Source organism: Eretmochelys imbricata, chromosome 8, assembly GCF_965152235.1.
Source record: "Eretmochelys imbricata isolate rEreImb1 chromosome 8, rEreImb1.hap1, whole genome shotgun sequence".
NCBI lineage: Eukaryota > Metazoa > Chordata > Testudines > Cheloniidae > Eretmochelys > Eretmochelys imbricata.
The window spans coordinates 21210676-21229727 of NC_135579.1; the positions used below are offsets into that span (position 1 = coordinate 21210676).

Genomic DNA, 19052 nt, shown 5'->3' on the forward strand with positions numbered 1-19052 from the left:
TTTAATCCAAGTCTTCAGTTGCCCTATGTGGGGATCCTGGCCACACTGAAGTCAATGTGAGTTTTCCCTTTGATCTTAATGGGGCCAGGATGTCATCCATAGTGGTTGTTATTGTAGGGCCACTAGGATGCGGATACCCATTTACTAAGAAAGAAGCAGCTTCTTCCCCTCCCCCATTTTAAACGGAAAATAACCCCCTTGCTGTTCGAAGAGACAAGGCCAAAACTAACAGGCCAAAATGTGACCTTACAAAACATGCAAATATTTTGTGAATGTTTTATGATACAGTTGGAAAACTAATGGGGTTTTTTAGAATGACCAGCAACTTAGAAACTTAACATGCAAGTCGGTAAAACGGCATGGAGATATTTTGGCGGAATCAGGCCCGAGTTACCAAAATCTACCCCAAAAAGTCAGAGAGTTGCAGTTTTAATTAGTGAGCGTTGAGGCAGGTAGGAGAGGAAACAGTCCAAGCACTTCTAATGTATCTATCACCATGGGATCCAGGCACAACCTGCAGCTATATGGTGCATAGTAAATATGCTGTTTTATTTTCATTCTCTTTCCCCACACCAAGTTTTAAACAGTAGTTATATTCTCCAGGGTACATAATATTACGCACCTTACTGCCATCACAGACTGAGTAATTAGAATAGATTTTTTTTTAAATTGAGGTGGAGAAGAAGAAAAAGAGGAAGCATAAAACAATTTCTTTATAAAGGAGACACTACTTTGTGTTCCTGAAGTTGCAGTCAGATGGTCTCTGGGGCTAGGTGGGGCAGAATAATATCTATATAGAACCTTTTACTGAAAGCCCTTTGATCAGGAATTCAGATTAATGCATTCGGTTTGCTGCAAAACTGGCATTGCAACTGCAAGCAGCAGGACAGATCACACTATTGAAGGGGCCATCCTGTCCACACCCTGCCACAGGCAAGTGTTATCAGGGGAGTAGGTGTTCTCCTGTGTGCATACTGGAACACAGCGATAGCATTTTATAAAAGGCATAAACACAGCAAAACAATCCCATGATTAAATACAGCAAGTTCTAACGGAAGAAGTCTTTTGACATGTACCTGTCAGCTTGTACATGCACCCGTAACTAGCCCCTTTGATATTCGTGCCACTGTAAGCACAACACACTAATAGTATTTGCAAGATGGAATTGCTGGACCAGGGCTCAGAGTCTCCTTTACTTCTTACACACCACTACTGATTTAATCAATTGCGAACATAGTGTACACAAGCCCGAGATTAGTATACAGAGGAGCCAGCTCAGCTGCCTGAAGTTGAAGCAACTAGCTCCACTCCAGAAAACTAAAAGTCAATGGAGCTATGGCTGTATGTTGTATAAGACTTGTCTTAGTGCAGCCATAGTGAAGAACGTGAATAATCCATGATCACCATCAAACTTCTTTCTCTAGTAATCACTTCCTTTGGAAAAGGGCGGTGGTTTTAAAATCCTACAGTTATCCTTTGTATTTATCGGTCTCCAAATCTAGAGGTATTGGAGGCTGCAAAGACCCCTTAATAAAAACTGAATAGCATTCACAGCTAATGAAGGCTTCCTGTAGCTACAGGCCTGCTTTTACAGGGCCTGATCCAAAAGACAGAAAGGCTCCCACCGATGTCAGTGGATTTTGGATCAGGCCAATAGCAAAGTGTGTTTGAAAGGTCACATTTCCAGCTGACAATGCAGTACCCACACTATAGTTACTTATAACACCAGAGATTACAACAACTGACAGTTAGAGGGAAACTGCTTCTCACCCCTTGTCCTCCCCTGCCACTTTTCAGCTTCTTAGAGACCCTGTTCCAATTTGTTGTTATTCTCCCCACAATCATATTTTCACTCTTTTGAAGGCATTCTTTCCCCTGTCTTTGTCTGAAAGACTCACACAAACGGGGCAACTGATTATACAAGGGAAAGAGTTAAAGCGAATATCGACAAAGTGCCTTCCAATACACAAAGCAGGATGAAGCCAGAGAAAAATATTCTACTTTCTAACCTCAGGTGCTATTGGTAACAGCAGGGTAAAGATTTCTGAGAAGAGTAATTGTTAAGATGGTGCCACTTTCAGCAAAAGTTGTGCACTATTAGATCATTAATGCTTAAGAAAATGAGGGTTTTCTAGCAACATGAGACAGACAAGTAATCATTCCCAGGGGCTCTGGCAACGCACCTCAGTCCTGATCTGCAGCCCACCTGCTTCCTTCACATATGTGAGTTTTGACCCGTTCTTCAGCAATATTTACTTATCCATCAAATTCTTTGGCAACTTTGCAATGTAAACTGATGCTTATGAGTAGATTCAATAAGACCCCTAAATTCATCTTTTCCGACTCCAAACACCCTTTGAAGCCAGGTCTTGTAATACGGCTGGAACATCAACCCTCTTCACCATTAGCGACAAGTTTCTAACTGTCTGAAGTGTCCATCCCCACTGTGCAGGCTTGTTTGTCTGGTAGTCAGCATCGCACAAGCCTGCTGTTTGACATGCAATAGAAAGTACAACAGAGTATCTGGCCTTTGAAAACATGGTCCGGTAACATACAGGTTAAGCACTCATAGCACTGCATCTGTCCCTGCTGTCAACGGGTATGTCTCCTTTGCAAATTCCAAGAGATTCTCACCGTTTCAAGAACCACAGTGATATGAATATTTTTATCACTGGAAGCATACAAAACTTGCATGCCGCCTTCTGAGTGCTGACTTCTAAGTAAGATCTCTTCATTCGTATTACCTAGAGGCTGGGCAAAGAACACCCAGCAGAGCTATTAAAGCATCACTCAGAAAACAGCATCTCACCTCTCCTTGCACCTACCACAGGGATGCTTTCTTCTCTCCCACCCCCTCATGCAAAGTACCTAGCTTCTCATCAGTTTCTAGTCACAGTAGCTAGTGGGATCTGCAAAGCTGACTCAGGCTCCCGAAAGGATTTTTCCTGCAATGCTGAAGACAGCTCTAGATTTGTTTAACAAGTCAGGAGACAAACTGTGAACAAGCCCTAGACAACAGGGCACAAAGATCTTTCAGCCCGCAATGCTGCTAAGATTTGACAGAAAAGGAAAGTGAAGAAGGTGATTTGCCGTGTGTTGCTGAGCTCTGGGACAGCCTCTGGAGGTGCCCTGGTCACCACCTGCGACATCTGCTAGGACACAGCTTTATCTCAGCTGACACATGCTGGACCAGGAGAGGGTTTGGGAAGGACAGAAGGAGGAAATGGTAGATATAACACTCAAAAATAAATCGGCACAATTGACATATTGTTATTTCTACTTATGTAGATTCTCGGTCAAAAAGTTCCTCCGCTCCAGGTTCTGTGCAAATACAGAACCTGCCCTCCCCCCCGGCAGCCTCCAAAGGGTGTGTGGTGTCTCCCCACAGCTTCCCCACACTGCACACACAGACCTCAGGCCTGCACTCAATGGCTAGTGGCTGTAAAATGCCAGTCAAAGGACCCTGGAGAATGAACTGTAAACACAGCCAAGGGGGCCTTGTCATCATAGTTCCGGAGCGTCTTAGCCCTGCCCGAGGGCCACAGCTTTATGTGGAGACTCCGAAGACCGAGGCGGGGAAATGGAGCCCCCTGGCCATGGCCTGAGCCCCCTCCCCACCCATCCTCTTCGCTGCTTCCCCCTAGTCCTCCGGGCTGCCCTGCACCGCTCCGGCTGTAACCTTTCCCCACGCTGCCATGCCACAGCCGCAGCAAGGCCAGGGCACCCACCCAGCCACCCACGTGCCTGGGGGTCTCAGTTTCCCCCAGGCCAGCCCCGCCACATACACACCGGGGGGCGGTCTATGCACGTTCCCCCAAGGGTACCCCCAGCATTGCCCCCGGACCCACCTTGTACACTTTGCCGAAGGCACCGTCCCCCAGCTCCCCGACGATCTCCCACACCTCGTTGGGGTCCAGGTCCCGGCGGACGTGCTCGTACTCCTTGGATCGCCTCCTCTCGAAAGTGGAGAGGCGCAGGATGCGGCGGAAGTTGGCAAAAGCCATGGTGCTGCCTAGGGCTGGGGTCTCTCGACCATACAACAGGCAGAAGGGGACTCCGGGGAGAATCTGAGCCGGTCAGTGCCCGCACCCCGGGGACACAGGAGAAAGCTGGGGCCGGCAGAGCAGAGGTCGCCTGGGGAGATGGGGCGAAGGGCACACTGGAGAGGAGCGGCTGGGGAGTCGCAGGACTGAGGCACTTCACAGCCCAGCCCCCAGATCCAGTATCCCCGCACCAGCCGGGCGAGCCGCTGCCCAGCCTAGGAAGGTGCCGTGCCCCTGGCCAGCCGGGATCCCAGGGCCCGGCAGATACGCCCTGCTTCTCTGCCTGCGGGGCGGCAGCCGCTGCCAGGATAGGGGCGTGGAGCTGCCGGGCACAGAGCTCCCAAAGGGGAAGCGGCAGCCAGCGACTGCCCGCGGCGCTCAGAGCAGCTCGAGCTGCTGCCCGCCCGGTGCGCTGCGGAGCTTCCCTCGGGACCAATACACAGAGCGGGGAGGGCGGCGCAGCCTCAACCCGAGCACATGGAGCCAAGACCGCTCCACCTGCCGGAGCTTCGCCGACGCCTGCCCATTGGATACACAGTGTTCTATTGTCCCCGCCCCAAGCCTGCTAGATACTTTACATTCTGCTGGCCCCGCCCCTGGCCATCGTTTACCCAAAAGGGCACTGGCGTATCTCTTGCCATGCAGTTCCACTGCCCCCGCCCCCTTCGCGGGGAGCACTGGGAAGTGTAGTTCTCACTCTGCCTTCAAACCAGACTTTGCCATTGAAATGATGATTTGAAGAATTGCTTTTCGGTAGTAGTTACAAAGACCTGAACCATGGAGCTCTGGACTGGTGCATGGGGTTGCCTGTCTTGCAGAAACCCAGAAGGCTCACACCAAATATTACAGGAGGAGGTGCTGTGAATGAACTGTATGTAAGAGAACGGAAACTCTGATTTCAGACTGGGTCACACACAGGGCAAGTCTGTCTAGGAGAAGGAAAACAGTGCTTTCAAATCCAAGCAGTTTAAGCTCATTAGCCTTGGAAGGCTAGTGGACTAGGGTGGAATCACTGATACCTGTTCCTAGCAGGCCAGCAGGTATTCCCTGGAAGTGGGGAGGGGGAAGGAGGTTAGGGTGGACTGGCCTAAAAAGCCATTACAGCCAAAATTTACTTGTTACAGAAACAGTACAGGAAGCTAAACCGACATGGATTTTGACACAGGCCTATCAAGCCTAGCAAATGGAAATGGACTTGGATTTCAGACAATAGCTAAACATATTACATGTATTGCAAGCTGGAATGTTAGAGTTCCATTCATTCCAGGCCAGACTGAGCTAATAGCAGAGGAGTTAAGAGATACAAGTTTCCTTTGCTGCCATACAAGAGACAGATTGGCTGGGTACAGGAGCAGTCACAGTTGGAAATTATACTTTCCTTTATTGCAGACATTCAAGGGGGGAGGGATAGCTCAGTGGTTTGAGCATTGGCTTGCTAAAGCCAGAGTTGTGAGTTCAATCCTTGAGGGGGCCATTTAGGGATTGGGGGCAAAAATTGGGGATTGGTCCTGCTTTGAACAGGGGGTTGGACTAGATGACCTCCTGAGGTCGCTTCCAACCCTGATATTCTATGATTCACAGACCAAGTGGACAAGTGAAGCAAAGAGATGGAGTTGCTATAGCAGCGGACAAGAGAACAGTTACTTCAGTAAACAGCTAGCTGGAAACTTGTGTCTGAGTAGATTGTCATAGCAAGGTTGCTATAGACTATGCATTACTGTGAACTGCTGTTATGCACCAACAGAAGTAGCAGAAGAGGAAGAGAAAGATTAATTTTATCCATGGTTGGGTAACACTGTAAATCATAATATGATTTTGATAATGGAAGATATGAATGCAAATGTTGATAACGGACATGGTCAGCAAATGAATAGCATTGAACCGTATGGCATTGAGATAGCAAACAATAATGGGTAAAGGTTAAGAATTTGCTGTGAGATGCATAATCTGATTATTGGCAGTGTTTGGTTTCCTCACAAAGATATGCACAAGTTTGCATGGAATTCACTAGATGGTCATCAAAAACCAGATTGACTACATTATTATCAGTAAAAGGCAAAGAAGGTCAGTTCTGGATAATAGAGTCTATACAAATATCAAGTGTGGCAGTTATCATGAAATACTAATGGGAAAGATTAATACGAAATTAAAATCCAAGAAAAAGATGGGTGCCAGCTGGAGCCCAATTTGATCTTGATACATTAAGGGATAGCTCTGGGAGGAAGACATACAAGGTGAGGCTTGGAGGTTATTTCAAACCATTCATTTGCGATGATGAAGAAATTGCACTCCAGACTGGATGGGAAATATTCAAGGAAGCAATATAAAATACAGCAGAGGAAGTTATTGGAAGGCATAAGCAAACAAGAAAAATCTGGACAAGCAATGAAACAAGAACATTACAGGAAAAGTGTGAACAAGTCAAGACTACTGGGAAAGTGGAAGAAGTGAAAGTGTTACCAAAGTGGTGAAGAAATCACAACAACTGGACAAGGAAAAGTTCTGGAAAGAAGAGGTTCCACAACTAAAGGAGGCACGAAGAAAACAAGATCTGAAAATGGTACACAAAAAGGTTAAGTTGTATGGAAACACAGTCAGGCCAATGATGCAAGTGGTAAGAAAGACTACTGGTGAACTGATCACACATGCGGAAGAGGTGCTGCAAGTACGGAAGGAGCGTTCTGACAAAGTGCTGAACACTGTAATTCAGTGGCTCTCAAACTTCTGTACTAGTGACCCCTTTCAGAGTGGCAAGCCTCTGTGTGCGACCCCCCCCTTTTAAATTAAAAACCCTTTTTTACATATTTAACACTATTATAAATGCTGGAGGCAAAGTGGGGTTTGGGGTGGAGGCTGACAGCTCATGACCCCCCCACGTAATAACCTCCTCACCCTATGAGGGGTCCCAACCCCCAGTTTGAGAACCCCCGCTGTAGTTCGAGATGCAAGCATTCGCGACATGCTAGACAAACAGTGCAGATTGCAAGACAGAATGGATATCAGCACTGAACCTCCATCAGAAGAAAAAGTAGAAAGAGCAGTGAAGCAATTAAGAAATGGGAAAGCTACAGAAACAGACAATATAAGAGCTGAGCTGCTACAAGCCAGCAGGAGAAACGCTCTTAAATCATTATGAAAAATATATAAGAAGATATGGGAGCAAGAGGAGGTACTGTATGACTGACTAAAAGGAATAGTAGTACTAAGCCCGAAGAAAGGGTATTCTACCGATCTGAATAATTATAGCGGTATACGCTTATTATCAGTACTGGGAAATCATGATGAAAGTAATTGTCAACAGATTAAGACCAGTTTTAGAGGAAATAGTAGGTGAGGAACGGTGTGGCTTCACACCAGGCTCAAGTTGCTTTGATCAGATATTCATGCTCCGATAGTTGATGGGGAAAAAATGAGAATGGGGATTAAAGATGTTTACCGTTTTCATTGACTTCACAAAGGCATTTGATTCAATGTGGACGGATGATACTGCCTTGGAAAATTGGTGCAGTTGATTTGGACTTACAATAAATGCCAAGAAGACAAAGTGGTTGCATCTTGGAAAAGGGACAATAGATATAGTGTTGACATGCAACAGAAGTGAAGTCATAGAAAAAGTAAAATTTTATATGTACCTAGGAAGCTTGAACCGTGCCAATGGTTAAAAGGAGGTGTGCCTTAGCAACAAGTGCTGCACAAAACTGATGAAATTATGGACTCACAAAAACATTGTTTGCTACCAAAGTGAAAATTGATTAAACCAGTGTCCTAACAGTATAACTCTACAGACTGGTCAGAGTTGCATGAAATTAAGCAGACATCAGAAGGCTGGAGGTAGTAGAGAGTTCTTTGGAAGATGGCAACAGTAAAGTGAAATGATTTTAAGACAAATAAAATTAGAAGAAGAGTAGGAAGTGAAATCAGTGTACAGGATTGTCTGCAATCAAAAAGATTACAGTGGTGGTGACATTGTAGAAAACAACCAGATGATAGGATGCCCAAGAAAATAATGCAAATTCATCCAAGGTCAGTCAGGCCAAGAGGCCAACCCCCAACTAGATGTGAGGACTTTGTGCACAGGGATATGACCAGGCTGGGCTTAAAGGAGGACCAAGCCATGGACAGGAATGAATGGTGACACTGTACTGCTCCCTGTGTCTGTAAAGATGTCTTGGGATGAGAAGAAATATATATCTAAAACATAAACTTTTGAAGAGAGAGTGTGGAGGAAAACCATGATCACCTGTGCTTCATACTACGTAAAAATAAAATAAAATGTAGTTTAAAAAAAAGATTTCAAACAAGTCACAGCTTCCTATCCTAATTCATGGCTACCTAGTAAGGGTTCAATTCTGCCAGCACTTATGCAGGTGAGTAACTTTACATAGGTTACCAGACCAACTGAACACAATGGGGTTACTCATTTGCATAAGTGCTTATATAGGATCAAAGGACAGGATGGAAATTGTAAAATAAAGATGTTTTTGAATCATCTGAGTGTAAAAAAATGTGACTAAAACTATCTTAACAGAAGAAAATCACTTCTCCTTCCCCAAGTTCAGCTCTTAAATATAGCCACTAAATATTTAACTTCTGGGTGTTTTTGTTTTTTTTAAAGATATAAGCACATGTAAATATGGATAGACAGGGTGGGACCCAAATTGTTTAAAGTCATAATAGTCCTTCACATACTTTAAATTAACTGCAGCACATTTAAAATTGGAATAAAATGGGGACATCTAGAGGAATTATTTGATATTGCAGCCTTATGTCTAGGTCTGAGACCAACTGGTCTTGCTTGACTGATCAGCTTTTTACTTTATGCGGTGGTGTTGTAGCCATGTCGGTCCCAGGATATTAGAGGGACAAGGTGGGTGAGGTCATATCTTTTATTGGCCCAACTTCTGTTGGTGAGAAAGAAGGTCAGAAGCTTGTCTCTCTCACCAACAGAAGTTGGGCCAATAAAAGATATGACCTCACCCACCTTGACTCTCTGTTTTTTACTTGTTCGTTGAAATGGTTCCCTCCTAGACTATTGAGTCTGAGTCTCCTCTCACACTGAGTTCATTTCTGTGATTCTGGATTTACACTGAGTAGCCAACTGGTGTGATTTTATCTTGAACCTCATGGTGTTTGGTGCTTTATATAAGATCCAGCTGCTGGACATAAGTGCTCATGTGAGGATTTCAGTTTCATTTAAGAAAAAATAAGTTTCTAGCCCTTGGGGTTGTGGAGGAAAGCTTGCAAATGTGACTGAAGTATACCTGTGAAAGAAGAAGGCAAATGAAAATAACCCAACATTGATTTGATTTTAACAGCTCATTATTTTTCAGCTATTCTCATGATTTTGGAGGGCTGATACGTTTGAGTTTGGCAATACTGGAGTGAGAAGAGAATTAGGCCAATTGTTTTCAGAGTTATAGATCAGTTAATCTGAATATCTTCCCAATATGCCATGTACCTACCCATTAATTATTATTCATATTACGGTAATAACCGAGAGCCTTAGCCCTCAACCAGGACCCCTGTGTACAAACATAGAACAAATAGTACTCCAAAGACTTTACAATCTAAATATAAAACAAGATAGATACAGACATATTCACATCCCCAAACTCACTTCTTTCCTGAAGCCCACAAACCTCAACCCATGTTGGCAAATCTGCTGTCACCAATCCAGGAATTGTTTTCTTATTGTCTTTTTAAAACACTAACATAAATATAAGAAGTAGGCTGCAAAAATATTCAAAAAGCATTGGAAATCTGCCTTTGATTCACAAGAATGGGCCTGATCCTGTAGTCAGGGGTCTTACTATCATGACTAGTTCTATTTATTTCAGTGGAACTACTCACAGTAGTAAGCACTTCACTCAGCAGTAAGTGTTTTCAGGAATCAAGCTCTTAAACAGGATCGGGGTGAGGGGTGTGATTATTTACTGATAGAGTTATACCAGTACAACCCTTTGCATAGATGCAGTTATACTGGTATAACGATACTTTACTGTAGTATAGCCATCCCCTTTCCCATACAGGCATAGCTGTACAGGTATAAAGGACCGGTATACTGATATAACTGGGTGTGCCCTGGGGGGGTGTCTGCCTTTAACTACACCAGCCTAGTTTTAGTGATACAACTTTCTAGTGTAGACAAGGCTTTAGGGCCCTGATTCAGCAAGGTGCTTAAGCACATGTCTAATTTTAGCATATGAGTGGTCCCATTGACATCACAATAGACTCAGTGAACTCACACATATCTCGCTGAATTGGGACCTTAAATCTACGTTTCCTTGCAAATGTGAGTTTCAATCTGATTCTAATGTTCTAGAATTGCATTTTTTAAAAATATGTGATAAAAGATAGGTTTCAGAGTAACAGCCGTGTTAGTCTGTATTCGCAGAAAGAAAAGGAGTCCTTGTGGCACCTTAGAGACTAACCAATTTATTTGAGCATGAGCTTTCGTGAGCTACAGCTCACTTCATCAGATGCATACCGTGGAAACTGCAGCAGACTTTATATATACACAGAGAATATGAAACAATACCTCCTCCCACCCCACTGTCCTGCTGGTCAGTGGGGTGGGAGGAGGTATTGTTTCATATTCTCTGTGTATATATAAAGTCTGCTGCAGTTTCCACGGTATGCATCTGATGAAGTGAGCTGTAGCTCACGAAAGCTCATGCTCAAATAAATTGGTTAGTCTCTAAGGTGCCACAAGGACTCCTTTTCTTTCTGTGATAAAAGAATAATTCTTCATGCTCATTTTGGATGTGTACCCTGACTCCTCAGTGGTAGAGAACCATTTGCTCCACAATGTTTAGTGGATCACTCAATGCCTAAGGTGCTTGCAAGAGCTCTGCTCTGTTCAGTGTCCTGTTCCAACTGGCTGATTGTGCATAGCAACAAGACCTCCACAGCGACCCACCCAGCCTGTCTGCCTGGGGAATTCAGTCCTTAGAGGCACAGTCTGATGATGCTTGGCAAAAAAACCCAAACAAAAATAAACAAAACCAAAAAAAAACACCCCACACATTTCAGTCAGGAGGATACATGATTGTGTTCTGGTTCCGAGATGGAATTCTCTTGCTGTGATGTGGGCATCACCTCAGCTACTGTGAATATTCATAGGTAAACAGAATTAGTCACTGCCAAGATGAGGCTGAAACCTGGATGTTTTCTGCAGTTTCTGTATTTAGATAAAATACACTGTTTATTATCAGTTAGAAATGCTAGAGCACTTGCAGAATATTTCCAACTCCTAGATGTTCATAATAAGAATACTTTGAATAGTAAGTACTTTCCACAGGCCCTAGAATTTGCTATCACTAAGATTAATGTTTATATCTATCTATATATATAAAAGAATTATATGATGCTATCAAGTTTAGCATTTAAAAAGTGTTTTGGATTTGTTTAAAAATTCTTTAGGGTTCAAAATAATTTCCAGAAACACTATAAATACCATGTCTCAGCTATTACAACAAATACTGCATTCTGTAATGCTAATTGACTTGCTGGCTTGGTTAATGCAAAGTTTTGGAATTGCCCCAGATAGATGGCTTTCCGTTGTAGCATATACCACTGTGTCTCGACTGATATAGCACTTTCCATCCATTCTAAAAGGTTATATGGCCTGACTAGTAACACATCAGATGATGAAATGATACCCAGCCCTCATACCCAGCCTACTAGCATGATTGCAATAACTGAAATGTGTTCAGCTCTTGCCTAAGACGTAAACTTTTTTGTTCTCTCTCTACCTGGTTCCTCTTAAAGCTGACAGTCCTGCAATTCAAATTAACTTGTGTGGCATCATCACCATCATTATTATTTATCATTAGCACTCTGGTAGCACTGAAAAGCCCTGATCAGGACTAAGGCACCAGTGTGCTAGACACTGTACAAACACTCAATAAAAGATAGTCTCTGCACCAAAGAGCTTACAGTGTAAATCAGTGATACTCAGACCTCAGTGGTTCAGGAGCCAAATTAGCGATCAGCATAACCCAAAAGAGCCACAGGAGTGTGAATTGTTTTATTTTCTCTCTCTCTATATATATATATAAATATTTCTTGGTTATTCTGACCAAGTATTATTCTTTTTTCAACTACAATTGGTTAATAACATAGTAAAAGCAGCCTAATTAGTTAATAGTTAAATCACAAAGTGTTTGAAAATCATGTCCTGCCAAGAGCTGCAGGAGACAAATTAAAGAGTCACTTGCAGCTCCTGAGCCTCAGTCTGAGTATCACTGATCTAAATAAATACCACAGATGAAGGCTCAGGCGAAAGGAGGTATCATACACACAGGGTGATGGGGCTGATGGGTGGCAAAGTCATATTCGTTCTGAAACACTTTGGGGCAAATCCATTCAGAGCACTGAAGTGGACTGCAAAAGTTGGTTTTTTCCCTGCCCCCTAGGTGCACCTTACACTTGTACAACATCACTGTCAAGCTAAATATATGATGCTATCAAGTTTAGCATTTAAAAAGTGTAAAAATTGTTTAAAACAATTATTCAATAGTTAAAAAAAATAAGCAGTATCTGCAGGGAGTTTAAGCCCAGTTTTTGACCTGCCTGAAGACTGTTATAATGAGCAATGGGACCCCCAAAAACTCTGTGGACATTTTGATCCAGATTCATATCCAAACATAATGAGCCTGTGTGTTTAAGGGACATAAATCAGACTACTGAATCCTTTTATCCCTTAATAAGGCAACCGTTTGGATGTAGGTCTCATGCCTTGGGCTCAGGTCTTATTTAAATCTGATGAAGAACATCACATGGAGTCTAAACATCTTTTAAAAGAGACCAAAATGATCAGAACCCACCAAAGAAATGAGTGATGTGAGTTCCCCCCGCTGTCCATGCCATGGTAGTGATCTAACCTGATTGTGGTGTTGAGCCTCATTTCCCAGCACTGTGCTGGAACCATCACCCCATGCTAGTGACAAAGTACAAGGAAAAAAACCAGAAAAGAGTCAAAGGATCAGTGGGGTTGGTTGCTATATAAAGGGCTGAATTCTGGCCTCATAATATGCACATGCAACTCCCTCTGGCCTAAAATCAGCAGGGAAAGACACGCTGGAGCCAATCCAGGGAGGTGCTGAGTGCCCTCAAATATGGCTGATGTCAATGGCAGCTGAGGGCACTCAGCAGCTCACAGTTTCCAAGACTATAATTAAAAATAATGGAAAGTATAAATCTAAACAAAATAGGTGGCTGGATCTTTTCAATAAAACCCTGAAGACCACACAGCCATGGCCTGGTACCTCCTATGGGTAGATGAGGTTCCTTTGCAGGGGCTCCATCATCACATTTCAGGGGAGCATGTGACTGACTGTTTGCGGCAGTTGCCTCGAAGGTGTGGCATTTCCTGGCCCATTCTGTAAAGAAAAATCATCTGAAAAGATCTTTCTTTTAGCGCATGTGAAATACATTTTTTCCAAGTGAAAAATTACAACTTTTAAGCAAATTTCTCGGGTGTTTTGTTCAAACACCTAAAAATGAAAAATGTCACTTTTGGGCCGCTGAATAACAAGCAGAAACAAGCAAAAATTTTTAAAAAATCACACATGCATGCATGCATGCACACAAACACACATACTACCTCTCTCTTGACAGATGTCACCATGTGCGCATTATTATTACTGAACATTTCTCGGAGCGTGTAACTGTGTTTTAATTGTCTGTGCAGTAACCTGAGCACCTTGGAGCAGTGTGTTCCTTATAAATCCTATTAATTATTACTAACAGCTTTGCACAGGTTAGGCCTAACAACCCACTGTTTTCCAGACCTGCAGCTTTATCACTTTCTCCGTTATGTGACTGACCTGACGAAGAAGCAGATCATGCTGGTGTTTGACTTGCTAGACTGGAATGCCACAGGGGAGATTGGCTTTGATGAGTTTTACATGCTGGTGTGCATCCTGATATCTCATGAGGCAGGTAGCCTGGGGTCCCTGTTGGTGTGTCAGCCAGAGGCTTCAGAGAAGCTGATGTTATTCAGTGCCTTCATAAATTGAATCAGCCAGCTGGGAGTCTAATCTTCACTTATAATGTGATAAGTAGAAGGTAGAGGAACTTTCCACAAGCTAGAAACTGTTTAAATGGTCTTATGTTCTGAGGCAGCTCACTGAAAATAAACAAAAACTCAGCTCACAAAATGAGCTGCAGGAGCCTGCTGCTTTCTGCAAAATAGCAAGACTAGAACAGGATCCCATTTTCACAGGTCAGCATTTTCCACCCTCTCCCTGTTGCGCAGTAGAGCACACGATTCTTCTTCAATCTTCGTACTACGACTCTTTCTCTTATTGATCGTTATTAGAGGTCAGACCTGTTCCGAAAGAAAACAGTAGCCTGGTGTGAGAATTAAAGGGTGTGGGGGGGAAATGAATGTTCACACAAGCCAGAGTTATACACAGCTCCCCACTTTTGGGGGGTCATACTGTAGCCCAAGCTTCTCCTTTTTGGGGGCAGGCTGCTAGCAGTGTCATCCTGGAGAGTCCTAAGAGGCAGTGCTTAATTTGTAACGAAAGAGGTGCCAGGGCTCAAGCAATTAGGTGCCGGGACTCAAGGAATTTTTTTTTTTACTTGAATAACTGATGCGGCAAGCCCAGAGGTGCCAGGGCTATGAACTGCCAAGTCTAGAGGTGCACATTAAGCACTGCCAAGAGGGCAAAGACCATCCATGGATGTACAGCAGGCCTGAGTACTTAGTCATTTCAAGAGCAACTTGTGGCTTTGCTGGCTGCATGAAGGAAAGTGGGAGACTCAGTGTGCTCAGTTCATTTCCATGGCCATCCAGCTCAGAATTATTTTGCAGCACTAGTAGGGTCTGAAGCCTTGGGGAAAACAAATCTGGATGCATGGGGCTAGGCATGCATGTGTGCAAGGAAGCACTGAGTTCTTTTCTCTTTGTATTGCAAGCTGGAATTAGGAAGGTTACCAGCTTTTACTATCTAGACTTTAACTGTGTTTGGTATTATATGTATTTTCTAAAACAGGATATCTCTGCTCATTATTTGTTCTTAAACATTTCTGTCCTGAAACAGAACCATCTGGAAAAGCAGTTCATTTATCAACACTCTGGGCCTGTGTTTGAGCTGCTGGATATGGATGGAAGACACACAGTTGGCCCTAGGGCATTCCAAGCCACTAGGTTCCTCTTTAACATCAAGAAACAAGAGCTTGAGAAGATATTCAAGGACTTTGATGTCTCTGGAGATGAGGTAAGATTAGAGGAATAACAAGCCCTTAATAATGCCGCATTTTATTTATTAACACAGAGGCTCCAACTGAAATCAGAGCCCCATTGTATCTGCCCAAGGACAGTCCCTACCAGGAGCACACAATTAAAATAGATAGGACAAAGTGTGGGAGGGAAAACAGGCTGAAAGATTGACTGTCCAGTGTCACAGAGAGGGCAGTAGTTGAGCTCAGGTCTAATGAGTCCTGCTGACTGGCCATGTAGCTCAGTAGAGTACCTCTCTTGAACACTGCTCTTGGCTCCATTTCCATTCAGAGAAGCTTTATGTTGCCCTGTTACCTTGTGCTAGAGCAGCAAAAGTGGTTATGCAGAGCCTGCCATTCAGACAACTGCGGGGCCACGTTCTTTTTCCCCCACACTGGTTTATTCTATTCTTTATACTGAGGTCCCAGGCTATGCTGGGCTTTAAATCAGCTGAGGTGTCATCTGGAGATTGAGGGTTTGATTATGGTGCCCTTCTTACTAGGTAATTCACTTTCACCTTGGAATATAGAGGACTGTAAGTCAGTGAACATACGTAAACCTGACCTCTATGATCTCCGCCAACTCCCCCTTCTTCACTGTATTGAATATAGGATTTGTGACCTCACCTTCAAGGCTCGTAACTTTACCCCTCCCTACCTACTCTTCTACTGATTACACCACTCTTGCTAACAATGCAAGCCTCCATAGCCTGTTTGTCTCCTCCTATAAGCACCTCCATGCTTTCTCCCTTGCCCATCAGCCTGTCCTCTTTCAAATCCCTCCAGAAGACCTATGACCAAGGTGAAGTCTGATAAATTGCGAGCCCATAATGACTAGATAGGTAGGGATTGCTGATATATTAAAAGGTTTATTTAATCATGTTTCATATCACTGTTCTGTGGGGGTTTGTATAGCAGCCTCATCCCCGTAGTATCCCAGCACCTTCCAGCAGTATATTAAATGACAGACTAATGTCTGTCACGGGGAGTTCATTCCTTCTCTCCACAGGTGACAAACTGTGTGTGCAATGGACTGCTCTAATTGGTGGTTTTGTTTTCCCCATTGTTACCTTCCCTCTCCCCTGCCCTCCAATTATTTAACAGCCACTTGTTGCATTTTAACTTAGATTTTCCCTATCCTGTAGGATTTACAACCTCCTAATAGAGTTTGTACAGTGCCTTGATCTAAGGACTCTAGTGCTTGGGGCATCCAGACACAACACTAATGTAAATAATAGACCTGAACCCAGTTATTTCCGCTTTGCAAATGGGCTGCTTGGTTAAAGAGCATTTTGTAAGAGCTTGCTTTTGTGGTTGTGCCGGATATAATTCTAAAAAACACAGAGATTTCCACCCAGAAGCATCATGACATCTGCAACCACTGCGGAATGGTAGAGTGATATTCACATGTAGGGGAGATGCCCTCACAGCTACAGTGTGGTCCTTTGAGATGGGCCCAGCCCATGAAGTTCAGATCCAAACTTCTCCAAAGTTTGATTGGAAGGAACATTGTATGTATGTCTCTCTGAGATCCCAAATCTTGGGTCAGGCTTATCTCTGACATTAAAGTGGTATCAACCATCACTGTCTTGTTAAGATGCTACTTCATATTTTTTCCCCAATACTAGCAACTGAGCTACAAGGAGTTCAAAATGTTTACAATCTTCTGCATCGATAGACAACAGAAAAAGAAGGAGAAAAAGAAGAAGAGGTGGAATGAAGCGATTCCAGAATCATCTGGGCCAGACCTCACCAAGACCAGCATGCAACAACTACACTAGTAAAACAACACTATTTGATTTAACCATCTCTTTCCCAGGCCCCAGGCGCAGGGGGTTTTGGGTTAGCTTAAAACACCAACTTTTAAGAAACCTATAACTCAAATAATGGTCCAAATAATTATAGCTGTATAATTTTGTCCCCAGATCCCATCTCAGATACTGCATGCAAGTGCATAATCAGGTCTGATGTCATCCCATGTGGAATAGCTGACGCAGCTTGTACTTCAGGCTCATTCCTCATATTTCACCCCAAGCCAGTTGCTGATATTCATGTCAACCCTCCCTGCCATACCGCATTGCTCAAGTATTTTAGGATAGCAACCCTGCCCCACCCTCCATCTACATTACATCTTGCTTGAGACAGAGCAGTCCTCCCCATACAACCATTTTATCACCTTTGAAGAGACAGATGAAATAAAGTTTAGCATAAAACCCAGCTGGCTCATCCCCTCTGATACTGGATTCATTCATGTTTGTCAGCTTTTCCCCCTTATGCTGTTTTCTGTCCATATTAAAATGTCTCCATTAAAAATAAGCGTGGGGGAAATTAGATTTGTCTCATCTCCCTGCACCCATTACTGTTGTTGTGGGGAATGGAGCCAGCCAAAGGCAATGCTCTTTTCTTTGTTAAAATAAATCATCAAATTAAATCCATCTGTGGAGAGAAGAGAAGGGATGGGCAGTTTCTCTTGTTAAGTATTGACCATTTAAACCGTAAATGGAACAGTTTTCTAAACCCAGTTCCCCTTCTCACCACTTTTGCCTTAAGCCTCTGCGCACTGAACTTTCCAAGCTGTAATTCTATAACAAGGCAGCCGAATCACATATGAAGGCCCAGCTTCTGAATGGAGGAATTGCCACCATGGACCAATGTTGTTACTTTAACGGTGGCATAGGAATTCATAACAGGAAATAGGACCCCATCCCTTTATTTCCCCACTCCCAAGGCTTTATTCCCAGGAATCAAGACAATGAAGCTGTTGAAGCCCCAGTTTTGAGGTTATTCAGAGAAAACAGTTCATGTTTTCTAATCTGACAAAGGTGGAATGGCTGTTGTGACGCTGGCCCCTTTTAGTAAGTGACCTTTCTGTTTATCACTTTTTACCCAAAGATTCTGAAGAACTTTCAAAAACTAAACTTTCAGCCAGATTCCCCTCTTGTATACACTGGTTTAAACTGGAGTCACAATGCATGGGCTGCAGTAGACTTCCTCCAGATGTAACAACTAGGGCTGACCAGAAAACAAGAATTCCACCTTGCAGGAAAAAATGGAGGTTTCAACACTGGTTTGCCTGATTCACAGGGTCTCCCACGTTCCAGTGAGTGCCCTAATCATCAAGCTACTGGTGATTCTGGGATGAGTGCCTCTCTGACCAGAAATTCTACCCCAAGCCTGCCAAATCTTCTGATGGATGTTTCATCTGAATAGATTCATTGAAACTAAAACTTTGAGCAGAAACAGTAGTGGCATTTTCCAATAAAAACATTTAGTCAAAAATTTCGTAACCAGCTGTATCGATGCGAGGAACAGAATTAGGCCCTCAACCTAGGAATCATTTCACCTACCACTATAATGTGACCCATTTGGAGCAAACTCTGTCAGCCTTTGATACAATGCACAGTACCATTACACAAGAGCTTAGGAGCAGAAGGGAAGAATGCAATATCCAAACCTCAGTTGGAGTGCTGGTGGGCAGAATGTAATTACCCTGTTGGAATTTGACCAGCTCAGCAGGGTTAACACCTACTTCAGTTAAGCAATGCTGTGCCATTTATAGGATATTATGTAACGTGGTAGAGTGAGATAGAGCTGAATACTTAAATAAAAAAGAAAATACATTCACAAGTACAAATAGTACATTTATTCCATACTCAGGAGTGAGGACAGAGTATATTGGACAGACGCAGCAGCCATAACCATACAATCAGAGCTGCTGCAACTGGACAGTGGTTTGCATAGTCTTTTATTAGGGATATAAAATGTTAAACAGTTAACTGG

At 43.4% G+C, this 19052-nt stretch overlaps 2 protein-coding genes across 2 annotated transcripts in view; one reads left to right on the forward strand and one right to left on the reverse strand.

The window, feature by feature from the left end:
• The window catches only part of STK10 (serine/threonine kinase 10), a 73099-nt gene extending 68588 nt beyond the window's left edge, over nucleotides 1-4511 (reverse strand). The window contains exon 1 of the mRNA XM_077823738.1: nucleotides 3849-4511. Coding sequence (XP_077679864.1) covers nucleotides 3849-4004 — 156 coding nt within the window. The 5' untranslated portion in view covers nucleotides 4005-4511. The remainder of the gene's footprint in view (nucleotides 1-3848) is intronic.
• Nucleotides 4512-11190: 6679 nt separating this feature from the next.
• Nucleotides 11191-17053, forward strand: EFCAB9 (EF-hand calcium binding domain 9). The gene is made up of 4 exons (XM_077824725.1): nucleotides 11191-11326; nucleotides 13836-13984; nucleotides 15095-15271; nucleotides 16901-17053. Exons 1-4 carry the CDS (start codon nucleotides 11191-11193, stop codon nucleotides 17051-17053), a joined length of 615 nt encoding a protein of 204 aa, XP_077680851.1.
• Nucleotides 17054-19052: the final 1999 nt, after the last annotated feature.

Bases quoted from the DNA above. Each gene is read 5' to 3' on its own strand.
- EFCAB9 (XM_077824725.1), top strand. From the start codon at position 11,191: ATGAGGCTGAAACCTGGATGTTTTCTGCAGTTTCTGTATTTAGATAAA. The intron at 13,985-15,094 runs GCAGGTAGCCTG...GTCCTGAAACAG, and splicing joins GCATCCTGATATCTCATGAG to AACCATCTGGAAAAGCAGTT. The intron at 15,272-16,900 runs GTAAGATTAGAG...CCCCAATACTAG, and splicing joins TTGATGTCTCTGGAGATGAG to CAACTGAGCTACAAGGAGTT.